The following is a 16,359-nucleotide window of genomic DNA, read 5'->3' on the forward strand; positions in this document are numbered from 1 at the left end:
AGCAGGCCTGTTGCCAGCCCAACCCCGTGCTTGGTCTATGAGGGGCAGAGCATGAGCTGGCTTAGAGCCCTGAGTGGGCACCGGCTTGGGAGGGTGTGGGAAGTTGACGCCTTCCCTAACTGCTCCACGCCTGGCCCCCGCCTCTACAGGAGCGGGTGGTGAGGATGGCTTCAGGCCCATGCGGGGCCTCCCCACCCCAAAAGCTTCAAGGACACGGGGATGCCAGCCTCTTCCCCAAGATGATTTTATTGAATGCACACAAAGTTCATCCTTGGGTTTGCAAAGTCAGTCCCACAAGTGAAGAGGCAGCAGTGCTCATGTGAACATGGAGCGCTCACCCCAGTCCCCCAGCACAGCCAGGGGGCCTTGGGGTACACACCCTCCTTCCCTGGGGCTGCCAGCGCCTCCTCTGCCCTATCCCGGATGGGGCCTGGGGAGCTGCCCAGGGAGTGAAACTGGAATCTCTGTGAAACACCTAAGTGCCCGGGAGGTGCCCCCATGGCCCAGGAGTGACACGGCTCCCCAAGCAGCCAGAGCCCATGCCTGAGGCAGACAGGTCACCGTTGGCCCAGGAAAAGCCATGTGCCAGGATGGCCACCAAGCCTCCCTGACCATGTGCAGCAGTGGTGGCCTCTTAGACACAGAGGGGGCTCCCTGGGTGACAGATCTCCAGAGAACCCCCCCCCCCCGCCTTGTCCCCCTCAGACACCCCTGGGTAGACTGTGTGTCTGACCCATCCCGAATAGGAAATGAGAGCTCGGGTCGAAACGCTCACAATTTCCTGCGTGTCTCAGATGGTTGTTTTCTTAAATGGTCAGGGCATACTTTAACTTGGTTTATGGAAATGAATCAATTTCAAGACTCATCAAATCAATAAGGTAAAAAGGAAAAAGATAAACAATAAAACATTCACTGTAACTTTGGTGATGGTGGCCTCAGGAATTTCTGTGCTGGCCTGGAGCTCTGGGCAGGTGGGGAGGGACTGGCTTCTAGCCCTTCTCCTGCTTCTCTGAGGCGGAGACCAAGTTTGTCCTTTCTACCCGGCTCTGGAGAAGGGGCTCAGGGCCACTGCCTCTTTCCAACCCAGGAAGGACAGCTGCCTCCGCATCAGTCTGAGGCATTCAGCTCGACATTCGAGTTGAAGTCTGGGTCGCAGCTTCTCAGCTTTGCCCACAAAGCTCCAGATGACAAGAGGCTGAGACCCAGCTTTGACTGTGAGAAGAGAACCTGGAGGTATCAGAGTACCAGAGAGTTGGATGAGGGGGTGGGGGCTCCCCCAAAACACTCAGATGGGGTTTCTATTTTCCTTCTATAAATCAATCAATCAATCAATGCTGCTGGTGCTCGCAGTCCCCGTGCAGGGTGGCTGGGGCTGGGCATCACAAGGCAGTCCAGACCCCCTGGTCCCCAGACCCTCCCAGGTCAGAATCAACTGAAGTTTTGGGGTGAAGACACAGGCAAGAAAGAACGTGCGTATATTGCTAGAAACAGTCTGGAAGTGCCCCACCAGGTAAGTCCTCCAGCCCAGGAGGAGTCCTAACTTCAACCCCAAGCCGCCTGTGTCTCGTGCAGAGGAGCTCACACTAGAGGGTAACCCTGCCACTTGTGTCCGAGGAGGTGGGCGTGCAGGGCCTGGCTGTGGTGGAACAGGAGAGCTGGGCTCAGAGGATAGGCCCTCGGAGCCTCTCGGGACACTTCCAGGGGGAAGGTGGGTAGGACTTGGTCTGGGGCAATCATTGGCCCAGCTGACCTCTTTAGTGCAAAACCCAGTCAAGGGTGCCGAGGACGGGCAACCGCGGGGTGGGATGGGCACTCAGGAACTGGGTTGATTCCCAGACTGGAACTGGTGCCATTCCGCAGGGCCAGACCTCAGAGATGGGCAGTGTGGAGGGGAGGAGGGGGCAGCAGAGAGGGGTCCCATCCCTTCCCACCAGCAGAACCTGGGCGGAGAGCGTGGCGGGGACCCTCGGGCCTCGGTGCATCCCCTGCCCTCACGGCCTGGCTCACTCAAAGGTCTCCCAGTGCTTCCTGAGCTGCTCCACCGAGTCTGGGGCCGGGGCCGGGGCCAGGACCGGACTTGGGCTCGCGTCCTGCTTGGTTTTCTGTAACAAATCCTCAAAGGGGTCTCTGGCCTGTGGAGGAACAGACTGCCGCAGTGTTGGCTCCAGGCCTTGGGGGGGCCTGGGAGGCAGAAGTGGGGTGTCTCCAGGCCTCAGGGCCAGCCCCTGCTTGGCCTCAGCAGCCCTGGCACTTGAGCGGGCCAGGGGCAACGTTCGGATCCTCGATGGGGCAACTGCTGGGGGACCCAGCGGCTGTAGGGGGCTTGTGTGGGTGCCCATGGGCATCTGGCCAAAGAGGTTGGGCATGGAGAGGGCAGAGAGGTGAGGCTGAGACCTGTGAGGGGCACAGAAGCCAGCGCTGGACAGCAGGAGGCCGGACGCCAAAGCCGGCCCCAGGGAAGCTGGAGGGACCCCAAAAGGCCCCGCTGGTGTGGAGACCAGGGACAGGGTTGGTGGGGCTGCTGGCATGGATGGGACAAAGCGGTTGAGTGGCGGCTGTGGGAATGGGGCAGGTGTCCCCGCAGGGGGGAAGCTGAATTGGGGGGTGAATGGGGTGGCTACATTCGGGGCGGCATGGCATGGCGGGAGGGTGCTGCCTGACCAGGCTGTGCTGAGCGGGTCCAGGAGGGCGAGCAGGGCATCACTGCTCGTGCCTGCAGCCCCAGGGCTGGGGCTGAGTGGCTGGAGCAGTTCAGTGGGGCCTTGGGGGACGCCACCAGGGAGGAGCCCTGGACTCAGGGCAGCTCGCCTGTCCCGATCCACCTGCAGCCGCTCTGAGAAGTCACCAAGTGCGGCGCCGGCAGCCTGGAGCTTGGCCGGGCGGGGAATGGGTGGTGGAGGCACGATGCCCAGCTCTGGGGTCTTCCTGCCTTGGGGCCGGGGGATGGTGATGCTGCCCAGAGTAGGGGTGGGCACCTCCTCCTTGTCACTGGGGTTCAGGATGCTGTCCCGGTTCTGGGGCCTTCGAGGCAGGGCCAGGGAGTTCCCAAGCAGGGCCGAGGGCTTCTCAGGGGAGGCAGCTGGGGGCTTGCTGGGGATGGCCATGTCGTCCTGGCCCAGGCTCCAGAGCTTGTTGTATGGGTGGGTAAGCTTCAAGGCCACTGTCACCCCGCGGCTTCTCTCACTCCCGCCCAGGTCCAGCCTCTGTTGGGAGGGAAGGAGGGCGGCAGTGACCACAGGCTGAGTTGGGACATATGTGTGCCCATTCCCACACCACTCCTGCGTGCTGAATGCATGTTGGGCCTAGGTGTGCGGCTGATTAGCTCCTCGGACTTGGAACAGCTGGGGACTCCCCCAGGTTACCAGCAGAGGACCCAGGTGTGCTGGGACTCCAAGCCTGTGCTCCGGGAACTCAAGAGAAAGCTCTCGTCCCTTTACACCAGTGGTGGTTGCCAAGGAGTTTTAGGAAAGTGACTCCAGCTACCGGCTGGCCCTTTTTACTTTTTAGATCGCAGGCACCTGCAGTCACCTGTAAGCCTGGGAGGGTGAGTGAGACTCAGGGCCTGGTAGGAGGCACCTTGGCTGGGGAGAAAGGAGGCCAAGTTGGAGTCCTGGCTCTGCCACTTGTAAGCCACATGGCCCGGGCACCAGTCCCCTTCTCCAGGCCCAGGTCCTCGTTCCCAGCAGGGAACACTCATGAATGACTGGAGCTCTATGAACCCCACAGTGTGACCCAGTGATGCAAAGTCAGAAGCCCCCACTTGCAAGTAAGGAAACTGAGGCACCGAGAAGGGATGCGATGGATTGGACGTCACAATGGGAATTACACACTGATTTGCATTCATAATGCAGAACCAAGAACTTTCATCCAAAGGCTCTGCCAAGGAGCCCTGGCAGGGACGGATGCAATCCCAGTTCCAGCAGGGGCTGCAGCCCCGCCTGGGGGTGCAAGGAGAGTGGTTGGCAGCACCCGCCCCCCTGTCTGATGCACACACAGAGTGGGGCAAGTTTCCATCGGGCTCTAGCATCTTCTCCTACTGTCACTGGGCCACCCTGGGAGGGGTTTACAGTCACACTGACCCTAAGTGTTGGCTGAGGGCCTTGGAAAGTCACTGTTTCTCTGTTAGTCTCTTCCACTGTCACATGGGGGTCTGCAGACCGTGTGGGCCCGCAGATCCCCTGCCTTGCCTATGCCGTACCTGATAGTCAAAGGTCCCTGGCTGCTCCCTCAGGTCTTTGGGGGCACGAAGGTCCTCCAAGCTCTTGGCCTGGCCCAGTGGCTGCAATGCGGCCTCCATGTCCAGGTTGTTGAAGACGTCTTCCAGAAGGTCGATGCTGGCAGCCCGGTCAGTGGGAGCTGGGATGGGGCCTGCGGGTTTCCGCACTTGCTGCTCTGGACTCTCTGCCTCGTCGCCTTCCGCACTGTCTGACTCCTTGAGTGTCCGATACGGCTGTGGCCTGCGGGGAGACAGAGCAGGCTGGAATCTCCCACCCAGGCCTTCAGGGGAGGAGCAAGCAGCCTCCAGCCCAAGCACATTGAGGGCTTGAGGGGTGCACGCAGGAGCCTTCGGGACAGGAGAGTGTCCCAGGGTCTCCGTGATTTGAGGGCAGGAGTCTGGGAGGCTGCGAGGGTGCAAGCTGGGCACGCTGATGGGCCTGGGGGTGTGAACAGGGGCAAGTCGCTTTGGCTCTCACTTGCACTGAGGGGACCCATTTAGTGCCCCTCCCAAACTACAGGTCCTTTCATAAAACTAGCTAGTGGGCTTATGAGCCATTCAGACAAGGTATGAAGAACAGACAGGACTGGAAGGGGGCTCACAGGCCAGCAGTCATGCTCCTCTTACTCCCGCCCTGCTCTGCTGTTTGGTGGCCTAGGCACAGCCACAGTCAGGTTCTGTGGAAGAACAGCTGATGGGGAACTGAGCTGGGGAAGCTCTCCAGGGGAACCGTCTGGGCCTAAGCTTGCCCTGCTAAGCTTGGTTCCAGCTCTGGTCATGCTATTTCTTGCTGTGGGACCTTCGGCAGGTCACTTAACTCTCTGAGCCTCAGGCGCTCAGGTGGTGGTGGTTACATGAGCAAATGCGGTGCCCGGCACAGAGCAGACATGCAGAGGTTGGTTACAGCATCCAGCGCCCACCAGTGAGCATGGCTGTCACACGGGCTCTTCTGCTAACAGCTTTCTATACTTTTACACATCAAAACCTTGCAGCCATTGGCTGGGCACAGTGGCTCACGCCCGTAATCCCAGCACTTTGGGAGGCTGAGGTGGGCGGATCACTTGAAGTCAGGAGTTCGAGACCAGCCTGGCCAACATGGTGAAACCCTGTCCCTACTAAGATTATAAAATTTTGCGGGGTGTGGTGGTGCATGCCTGTAGTCTCAGCTACTTGGGTGGCTGAGGCATGGGAATTGCTTGAACCTGGAAGATGGAGGTTGCAGTGAGCCAAGATCACAACACTGCACTCCAGCCTGGGCGACAGAGCAAGACCCTGTCTCAAAACAAAACAAAAAAGCAAAACAAAACAAAAACAAAACAAAACAAAAAAACCCACAAACAAACCCCACACCACTACTTTGCAGCTGATACAAGTATAGGTAACAAAGGGTTCCACTTGCCTTCCCTTCCCATGGACCTGAGTCCCAGGGCACCACTGGGTAGATGGAGAGGCAGTGCCTGGGTCAACCCTGACCTCTAGTGGAGCCCCAGTGGGAACTGCATCTCACCTTTTTTATTTTTTTATTTTTTTATTTTTTATTTTATTTTTAAGATGGAGTTTCACTCTTGTCTCCCAGGCTGGAGTGCAATGGCGCGATCTCGGCTCACTGCAACCTCCGCCTCCCAGGTTCAAGCAATTCTCCTGCCTTAGCCTCCCGAGTAGCTAGAATTACAGGCGCCCGCCACCACGCCCGGCTAATTTTTTGTATTTTTAGTAGAGACGGGGTTTCACTATGTTGGCCAGACTGGTCTCGAACTCCTGACCTCGTGATCCGCCTGCCTCAGCCTCCCAGTGTTGAGATTACAGGTGTGAGCCACCGCACCTGGCCACAGCTCGCCTCTTCTAACCCCAAGTCTGGGGCTGGTGGTGGCCCTAGATCAGGCAGAGATCATGCCCATGGCACTGGTAAAGTGGGGGAAGGGCACCACCTGGCGGTCAAGGGTAGGCTCACAGTGAAGACTGCAGTGAAGACTGCAGGGTGGGGGGGCTCATCAAACAATATCAGTGACGGACAGGGACTCCATCATGTACTCTCTCGCTGAAGCAATGCTAGCAGTCCAGGAAGTCGGACTTACACCCCACTTTATGGATGAGGAATGAAGCTCAGAGATGTTAATAACTCACCTATGTCACACAGCACTCCCAAGGGGTGGAAATGGAAGCCAAGCTTGAGAGGCTTCAAACGTCCCTCACTCACCCTGACCAAGGAATTAGAGATCCTTTAATCAAGATGAGCACAATGAAAGGGTTAAAGTCAGTGTGCTTCTGGAACTTAAGGAACCCATTTTGAACCCATTTTGAGTTAGGATGGGCCAGTTTCTTTTCTTTTTTTTTTTTGAGGCGGAGTCTCGCTCTGTCGCCCAAGCTGGAGTGCAGTGGTGCGATCTCAGCTCACTGCAATCTCTGCTTCCCGGGTTCACGCCATTCTCCTGCCTCAGCCTCCCTAGTAGCTGGGACTACAGGCGCCCGCCACCTCGCCCGGCTAGTTTTTTGTACTTTTTAGTAGAGACGGGGTTTCACCGTGTTAGCCAGGATGGTCTCGATCTCCTGACCTTGTGATCCGCCCGCCTCGGCCTCCCAAAGTGCTGGGATTACAGGCTTGAGCCACCGCGCCCGGCCAGGATGGGCCAGTTTCTTTTCAAACACACACACAAAGGCCTGTACTGACCTCTGAGGTCATGGGCTAAGGAAGCGAGCCCTCGCCATTATTTAAATAATTAAGGCATCAGTTAGTTCAGAGAGGATATGATGGAGCTGGGTCTTGGACTTGATCTGGTGCACTCCTGGCTGGCAGCAGGGTGCCTTTTCCCAAAAGGTTTTTTAAGTTGACACATAGATGAACATGTCGTATGCTAAAGGTTCTATTTTTGTTCTAATTAGCAACAGAAATAATAACTAATACATTAAGCCTATGATATCATAGATATTATTGCTTAGGAGAAGGCTAATTTTAAAATCTTTTGAAAAAAATTGAAACAAAGATTTGATATACAGCAAAAGTGATGTGTGATGCTTGGATGACACCAGCTTAGGCCACTACTTTTTTTTTTTTTTTTTTTTTAAAGGCAGAGTCTCATTCCGTCACCCAGGTTGGAGTACAGCAGTGTGATCTCGGCTCACTGTAACCTCCGCCTGCTGGGTTCAAGTGATTCTCTTGCCTCAGTCTCCTGAATAGCTGGGATTATAGGTGTGTGCCACCACACCCAGCTAATATTTGTATTTTTAAAGTAGAGATGGGGTTTCCCCATGTTGGCCAGGCTGGTCTCGAACTTCTGGCCTCAACTGATCCACCTGCCTCGGCCTTCCAAAGTGCTGGGATTACAGGTGTGAGCCACTGTGCTTGGCAAGGCCACTACTTTCTAAGTGAGGACACTGGGAGGGGAGTGACTTGTCTAGGTCCCCAGTGACCTGGTGGCAGGAAAGGGTCAGGACCCCCTGACTCTGTGGGGTTGATGACAGGGGGCCGAGCAGCCTGGGGTTTATAAGGTCCTTAGAGGAACCCACAGGCCACCCCATGGGGAGGGACCTGATGCTGGGGTTTGGGACAGGGAGAGGGTGCAGGGGACATGAGGGAAAGGCATCTCCTCTTCTGTGCAATGACTAAAACGATTAACATGCTCCCTGGAAGGTTGCTGTGGTCACCATGGGCATCCAGCAAAGGGCACTTTCCATTCCCTTAGAGGCTCCCATTAAAAACACAGAACCGTGTTAACAAGGGCAAACAGCTTTTGTCTGTCTGTCTGCTCAATCCCAGCCCTGAAACACTTGTGGGTAGAGGGGCAAGAACGGGTAAAGAAAGGAGGGTGACAGCAGCTTAATTTTAGGGGTGGCTGGATGGTGGATGAAACTTTTAAAAATCACTACTTGTAATTGGTATGAGGCTTAGGCTATAAATAATAATGATTAAAATTATCTTTAAAAAGTCAGGCAGATTAGAACACTTGGATAGGCTGGCATTCAATACAAACATTTCATATGAGGAACGTTTTCTTTTTTAACTTAAACTCTGACTCCCGTCTCCATGGCTTTCCAAGACATGCTGAGATAAAGAAGGACTTGGAGATCAACAACCAGGCTAATTGTAGTCACCAGTTCCATTAGCAATCAAGCACATTTCCATCTCTAAGGGGACCAACGCTCGCATATCACCCTGTCACCTTACTCAATTGTCACAGCCCCTGTGGAGCTAGCAGAACGGATGCCCTGAGAGGTGGCACACGGAGGTGGCATCCACCCTGCATGTTGGCACTGGGGCACCGGCAGGCAGCAGCTCCAGACACCCTCCCCTCCGACACAAAGGCAAGCATCACCAGCCCCCCGCTTTCCCCATGCAGCCCCGCAGAGTCACCAAGCCGAGCTCAGGGAAATGGAAGAAGGAAGAAGAGACCATTCAAAGGGAGCAGAGAAGAAAAAGCTCTCGGTGAAGCCAGAGCTTGGGCCCTCTTCCCGCTGGCATTCATCGTCAGAGGAGTCTTCGGAGAGGAAGACCGCGTAGTGTCGTAAGGGCTTTACCAGGCTGGGGCAGAGGAAAACAAAAGAGAAGAGAACAGGCAGTTAGGGGCGCCCTCAGAACTTCATGTGCAGGTGAGGAAGCAGGCCTCTGGGCTCCATGCCTGGCTCCCTGTGCCAGCCTGGGGTGGCAGTCCCCAGGAGAGGAAGCTCGTTCCAGATAGAAAAGAAACTAAATTTGCCATGCGTCCAGAGCCTTCAACTCATGACCCATCACATAGGACCTAGTAATCCCACTTCCATTTGGTTAACCCTCAAAGTTGGCAAAGAATCACGCCTGAAGATGGTCATCACTGGTGTTTATAATATTAAAACATGGAACAACCTACATTGTCAGCAACAGCCAGCTGGCACAGTGGCTGAATCTTGTCCTTCCACGAAACGCAATGTTTATGAAGACAAATTTAAAGATCAGGATGCAGAACTGCAATCACACCGCATTCGCTGTTATCTGCTTATGGAAAAATTCATAGAAAAAAGACTGGAAAGGTACATGGCTAATGTCAATAACAGCCAGTGGAATCATAGGTGATTTCTTTCCCCCTTGCTGCTTTTTATTTTTCTGTGTCTTATACATTTTCTACAATGAGCATATCTACTCCAATAATCCGGAAGAAATAAAAAATAAAAAAGTTAAAGAAAAAAGTGAGCCGTGCGGAAGAGCTCTCGCGAGAAGGCCCTTTTCTGATTAGCGGCTGCTCTCTGGAGTTTCCCTCAGATGCCTCTTCAGAGAGTCTTTTTCATCTGTGATGTGGAAATTAAATATTCATTGTTATAAAAAATGCATCTCCCTTGTCAGCCACCTGTGAGCTCTACCTCTATAAACACCAACACATACACAGCCTGGAGAAACTCCACGCCCCGGCTCCCATGAATTATATACTGACCAGGGCCCACCAGAGGCCATGTGCTCAGCAGGGGCGAGCTGGACTAGCAGACCTGGGTTCAAATCCCAGCCCTTGCGCTGGGGAGTAGGTGTCTCTGTGTGTTCCACCAAGAGGCATTTTGAGTCTGCTCGGTGTGAGCAGACCCAGGGGTGCTCCGCACCCCTGCCCCATTCTGTGGGCTGGCTTGCTCTGAGGCAAGTGAAGTTTAGGGAGAATATGGGGTATGGAGGCTGGCATAGGCTACCTCCTCTCCCCTCACCCCCCCCCAGCCAAAGCCGTCTCCCTTCTCTGCTCTGTATGCTGGAATTCTTTTGAGGTTTTATTTCAGGAGAGGGCAATGTGTCCAAAAAAAGAGCACAAGAACCACAGCTGGAGGGTGAGTCAGAGACAGTGGCTGCACAGGGGGACGGGGCAAGTGGCCTGTGCCTGCGCTTTGCTGCAATCCGCCAGGGCTGGTGCCCACCCCAGCACTTGCACATCAGAACCCTCACTTCCTCCCAGAGGCTGGCCAGGCAGACTTTTGTCCCCGAACTGCAGTAGAGGTTGAGGCTCAGGAGGGGAAGCCAGTAGCCCAGGGTTACATAACAGGAGGCGGCGAGTCGCAGCGCTGGGCTCCTCTCTGCTCCCAGGCTGCCTTGCTGGCTGTCAGGGGCAAGACACAACTCAGCCCTTCCTGGACTAGAGAGGGCTCTGGTCCAGGGGGCATTTTCCTGCCTCAGTGGAGAGGCCAGGAAGACCTGACTTGCAGGAATCTTGGGGCCGGGGCACCTGGCTCCTGCCACTTCCACAGCAAAGAAGACAGAGCAGAAAGGCTACCCTCCATACAGCCACCAGAGTCTCTTTCAATCACAAACCCACACTTGTCACTCTCCTGCTAAAACCTACGAATCTGCCATTCTGAACTGTGATCTTGCTGCAGTTGGTGGTATGGTGGAGCAAAGCGTTAGGAATAATATGTTCAGACATATTATTTCAAAGTTGTTTCAAAGTTAGGGGGAGCCCACTCTCACTCTGTAGCACTGACTGCTCTCCTGAGCAGGCGAGGGGCAGAGGGTGGGCAGGCCGTGGGCTTCCGCCGCACTCTGGGGAGCTCGTGGGAGGCACTGCCGAGCAGCCGTGCCAGGCCTGGGCTCCAAGCAGGGCAGGAGTGACGCTGTGTGTCAGCTCTGCCTACCTCTGCGGCCCTCTCTTGGCCTCCCCTGCACTTTGGCCATGCTTACCATCTCTGACCACACCGGCCCTAGATATTCCCCATCCCTGTCACCTTTGCTTGGAGCACTGACTGCTCTTCGGTCTTGAAGACTCAGCTTAATGGGACTGCTGTGAAGCCCACTGGAGTCTAGGAGCGCTCTCTGGCTGTGCGTCTTAGCACTTCCTAGACACCATTTAGCCTCTTGCCACTGTTTCTGAGTCGAGCTTCTCAAGGGCAGGGCCTGGCTTGTTCTCTTTCTCCCCACCTGGGGTACAGCATGAATGCCGTGGAAGTTTGTGAATGAATGAAAGCCAGCTTGCTGGGGGAACCCCCACTTTACCATCTTCCTGGAGCTGCACCATACTGTCCCCTTTCCCCAGACTGTTCTGAGATGCTAAGACGTGAAGAATGGGACGATGTTTGAAGGTGAGGGTGCCAGGGAGGTAGGGGCAGGCAGAAAGTGTTTAAAACGGTATCAACAAGCAGGCACTGTGCTTTATAGAGGCCATTTCTACCCCTCATAAGAGCCTAACAAGAAGGTGTCACCATACTGATTTTCTAGAGGATGAGGCCTTCATGAGTGTACCCATCCATCTGTCCATCTGAGTACCCAAGCAACAGGCACTCTCAGCCTGCTTGCTGTGAGCGGACCCAGGCTAGCTGTGCACTGGGGCATTACTGGTGAAGAGGTGACCATGTGGCCAAGAAGTGGAGAATGGGGACTGCAGCCCGGACAGTCCACTCCCAGGGTCCTCACTCTCCTGTGAGCAGGGCTCGGGTTAGATGCACACGAGAGGACACCAGCCCCTGCTCGGCCCAAATGGAGGGAGGCTCTCCAGTTGCCCTCATGTCCACCTTGGTTGCCTTTCTGACATCTATGTAAGCACAGGCCCCCACCTCTGGCTCTGACAAGAGGGCACGGATCACAGCTTGACATGTTGGTGCAACGCCACTCAACCTGCGAGGAATTTCCGGCTTCACCTAGGAGCGAGGAGCCTCCGTGCTGGGCCGCGCCCTGGCTTCGGTAGATCAGGCCACTGTTCAGGCCAGTGTCACAATCCAGTGCCGCCCACGCTGCTGTGATGGTGGAGGGGGCTGGGGGCTCCCACACTGGCGTGACTGTGGCAGGCGGGGGAAGAGAAGGAACCGCAGGTTCCAGTTCACAGGCCACTTTCCTTCTCCAGTCAGATGTACTGACCGGGCCAGGCTGGTTGGGCAATGGTTTCCACAGGAGACCCAGCTGTCTCCAGAATATACCACCCATCTCTTGAGAGTGGCAGGGCAAACCCAGGTGAGAAATGTGTCATCTGATGTGGTCAGATGAGAGCTTTGTAAAATCCAGGCCACACGGATGGCGATAACACCAGCAGTACTTACAAGCCTTGGGCAAAATGCTGTCCATACAATGTCTCAGGAATTCTTTATTGCAACCCTATTTTGCAGACAAAGTAGCCAAGGCTCAGAGAGGGCGAGTCACTTGCCTGGGGTCACATAGCAGCTAAAGGTAGAGCTGGGAACTGAATGTGGATTCACCGACTTTCAACCACTACGGGATCTTACCTCTTCAGTTTCCTGGGTCAGAAACAACGAAATAAGAGATAGGGTGTTTCCTCTTTTACCTTTAATGAAAGGTGAGGTTTCAAAATAAACCTACTTAAATTCAGCTGCCCATGTTCTCCCATGAAACATACAGTCATATATTTGTCAGAGATAAAGGATGAACCATCGAAAACGTCCAGGCTGAAATTTTTTATTAGCTTAAGGCAGAATATGAAAAAAAAAAAAAAAAAAAAAGCACCTTTTCCCTCATTAACCCAATTCAGCTACTCCCCTGCAGTCTGCCACCCACCACTTGCCTGGATTTTATTACACACAAAGAGCTATCTGTGAAAAGGCAGGTTGCGGCAAACTTGGCTGCCCAGCGAGGGCTGCCAGAGTTTTGCTTGGCGTGGAAGAAAGGCTGGCCGTCCGTCACGGATCAGACCCCATCGTCCCCCACGGCTGCTCCCGCCTCTGCCCACCTCGTCTCCGCGCGGAGTTCCCATGCAGATGACTTCCCGAACCCCTTCTAATGTTTGGTTTAACGTGTCGCTGGTTAGCACGCGCGTGTGACAGTGGTGACAGGCGAGGCTGTTCCTTTTTAAATACCATGTCAGAGACACGGCGTCGGGAAGCGGGGACGTGCTCCATGCTCTCTGCCGCACCGGGATCGCACCGGCTTATTTTTTAATGAGGAAGATCTGCATCTCGGGAGTTTTTTTCATGTGTCACATCGCGTGGACAAATCAGCAGCACGTCATGCTGGCCCAAAATGAAATGCTGACAAATGTAGATATTTCAAATTTAATTGACATTTAAATGTACTTGAGATAAAGACGGGGAAAAATCAGCCAGGACTTGGTCTCCGGAGGTGGTGAAGGGGAGCTGGCGATCACTTTTGAAAGGATCACTTCACTCAGGCACAAAGGCTCTTCATTTTTTAAATGTCTTGGCTACGCTGTGTCCGTCTGTCATGTGGCTCCAGTGGGCAGGTGCTGACGAGCAGGGGCAGGTTCCAGGGTGAGGCTGGGTCCTGCCTGTCTGGTGGGTGCCAGTCTAACTGTCCACTACCCTCCCCCTCCTAGCCAGCCTACCTTGGAAAAGTCACTTCACTTCCCTGAACCTAACTTTCTTGTTGTTTAATTTTCTATTTCCATAGGTTTTTGGCGAACAGGTGGTATTTGGATACATGCGTAATTTCTTTAGCTGTGATTTATGAGATTTTGGTGCACCCATCACCTGAGCAGTATACACTGAACCCAATTTGTAATCTTTTATCCCTCACCCCCTTCCTACCCTTTCCCCACCGAGGCCCCAGAGTCCATTGCATCATTTTTATGCCTTTGCATCCTCATAGCTTAGCTTCCGCTTATGAGAACATACGATGTTTGGTTTTCCATTCCTGAGTTACTTCACTGAGAATAAGAGTCTCCAATCCCATCCAGGTTGCTGTGAATGCCATTCAATCATTCCTTTTCATGACTGAGTAGTATTCCATCATAGATGTACCACAGTTTCTTTATCCACTTGCTGATTGATGGACCTTTGGGCTTGTTCCACATCTTGGCAACCTTATTTTCTTATCTGTAAAATGGAGATTCTGTAGCCCTCCTGAGAGTCGTATAGGAAAACTTAAATGCAAGTATTTGTAAAGGGCTTTGCATGGCACTGAGCACAGTGAATATTCCACTGTATTTGTAAAGGGCTTTGCATGGTGCTGAGCACACAGTGAATAATCCACTACTCTCCACATGCCACGTTCACCTGCCAACAAGTAGATTCTGGGCATCTGTATGCTGTGCGGGGTCTTTCCTAGGTGTTCAAGGATGAGTGAGGCAGTCCCTGCCTTCCCAGAACTTTCCAGGCATGGTTAGTGGTCCTCAGCTGGCTATATCTCAGCATATCAGAATTATCTGGGAACCACAGTCTCCTGCCAGAGATTCCACAGCACAGGAATCTCTGAAGTTCCAGCTACTCAAGAGTCTGAGGTGGGAGGATCGCTTCAGCCCAGGAGTTCCAGGTCAGCCTGGGCAACACAGCTAGACCTCATCTTAAAAAAAAAATAGAAGGTGGCTCGGAATCAAGACTGCGGGGTCTCTGGGGGTACAGAGTGGCACATGCCCCATAGAGGAAACTGGAATTGGACTGGAGCTGTTCTCTGAGAGACCCAGGATAAGAGCTAGGACTGTTCTCAGGGAGGAAGAGCTGGAGACAGAGGAAGCTACTGTACATAGGAACCTGTATATTCAGTTGCAGGTGAATATCCGCTTAAAAGCAACAACGATAAGAAGAATTATTGTTGCAACAAGTCACGATCACCAGGGTGCTCTCCTTGTTCTGCCTGTCTAGTGAACTGGTTTAGGGGAGGTAGGGGAGATGGGTGAGTGTGCGACACCAGGTCCTTCCCGCCCCACTGGGGACTTGCTTTGCCAGAGGACAGTGGTGGGGGCGTGCCTGCCTCAAGGGGTCTTGGACAAGGCTCCATTTGGGAGGTGATGTGGGAGCCGGACTTTTTTTTTTTTTTTTTTGAGATGGAGTCTCACTCTGTCGCCCAGGCTGGAGTACGGTGGCACAATCTCGGCTCACTGCAACCTCCGCCTCATGGGTTCAAGCGATTCTCCTGCCTCAGCTTCCAGAGTAGCTGGGACTATAGGTATGTACTACCATGCCTGGCTAATTTTTTTTTTATTTATTTTAGTAGAGATGGGGTTTCACCATGTTGCCTAGGCTGGTCTTGAACTCCTGAACTTAGGCAATCCATCCACCTCAGCCTCCCAAAGTGCCTGGCCGGAGCTGGACTTTTAATCCTGAGTATGGGAGAGGTATCATGATGACCTGGACGCATCTCCAAAAGGGGCAGGCACAGGGAACTTGAAGTCGGGGTGGGGAGTTCAAGAGAAGAGGCTGGAGGTTGGCAGGGACCAGGTCGTGGAGGGCCTGGAGCCAGTGCAAGGATGAGAGGTTATGTGCAAGTTTAGGGGTGGTGCAAGGCCTTGGGGTGGCAGCAGTCAAGCAGGAAGCATGCCTGGCTGCCCATCCCCCTCTCTTGGGTTATGCCCTTGGCTTCTCCAGCCTTTATTCAGGCATTTATTTAATTACTTCTCAGTCTGTAGGTTCACTCCTTCCTTCTTTCAACAAAAATCATGAATGCAAATTTCACACGTCCATACCCATGCTTCCACGGCCACTGGCTGGACACTCACATAGGCAGTGGCCCGAGCACAGGACGTGGGCTTCAGGCTCTGTGGTGGAGGGAAGATGGAGCTGGGGATGCCTTGGGGACAGTTTCCTCTGCAGGGAAGAGGCACTGTGCAGAACACGGCCCCTCACCCCGAGGACAGCCTCTGCATCCTGGAGCCCAGATCTGGAGACTGAGTTCTGGGAACCATGGGGTGGGGGCAAGAAAGCAGTGGCCGTGGGACCTGGCTGCCTGGGTGCACATCCTGGATGGAGGGCACGTCATTCCACTGGCTGCAGCAGTGGCTCCCTCATGGCTGAATGCCCAGGCTGTGAAGATTTTTTGGGGAGCAGGGAGTTTAGCCAAGACGACACTTGTGAAATTGCTGGGCACAAAACAGGCACTTGAGAAATGGCGATGTGGCATCTGGAAGAGGCAGAGGGCTCAGGTGGGATGGCAAAGCCTTTCAGGGGTGACTGACATCAGTCATGTCTTGAGGATGAGGCCCCGGTTCCTAAAGCATCCCCAAGGCTTGGTTTCCAGCTGGAATTAACTCCCCATGGTGACAGTTCCTGAGAAAAGTCCTTTCCTCCGAGTCGCCAGGCAGAAGTGGTGACAGACAAATGGGTCCCGTGTCTTCCTGGGCTGCTGCAGATCCTTGTGGGGATGCTGGGCGGGCAGAGGTGAGGCATCCTTGGCACTTCCTGCTTTTCCAGTCTAGGTTCAGGCTCCACGGCTGGCTTCAGGCTTGGTTTTGTCTCCAGGGCGCAGAATCCAATGTGTGTGTGTGTGTGTGTGTGTGTGTGAGAGAGAGAGAGAGAGACAGAGTGATAGTGAG

At 54.1% G+C, this 16,359-nt stretch overlaps 1 protein-coding gene across 9 annotated transcripts in view; it reads right to left on the reverse strand.

The window, feature by feature from the left end:
- Window positions 1-228: 228 nt before the first annotated feature.
- The window catches only part of DENND1A (DENN domain containing 1A), a 555,596-nt gene continuing 539,465 nt past the window's right edge, over window positions 229-16,359 (reverse strand). For 4 of the 9 annotated variants that reach the window (XM_033190596.1, XM_033190606.1, XM_033190614.1 and 1 more), the window contains 3 exons: window positions 8,604-8,732; window positions 4,199-4,457; window positions 1,961-3,203 (listed from right to left, as the gene is read on the reverse strand). In XM_033190596.1, coding sequence (XP_033046487.1) covers window positions 2,004-3,203; window positions 4,199-4,457; window positions 8,604-8,732 — 1,588 coding nt within the window. In that variant the 3' untranslated portion in view covers window positions 1,961-2,003. Of the gene's footprint in view, window positions 3,204-4,198; window positions 4,458-8,603; window positions 8,733-16,359 lie in introns of all 9 variants that reach the window. The other 5 variants (XM_033190617.1, XM_033190623.1, XM_033190640.1 and 2 more) reach the window with 4 other exon arrangements.

Source organism: Trachypithecus francoisi, unplaced genomic scaffold, assembly GCF_009764315.1.
Source record: "Trachypithecus francoisi isolate TF-2019V2 unplaced genomic scaffold, Tfra_2.0 Contig01585, whole genome shotgun sequence".
NCBI lineage: Eukaryota > Metazoa > Chordata > Mammalia > Primates > Cercopithecidae > Trachypithecus > Trachypithecus francoisi.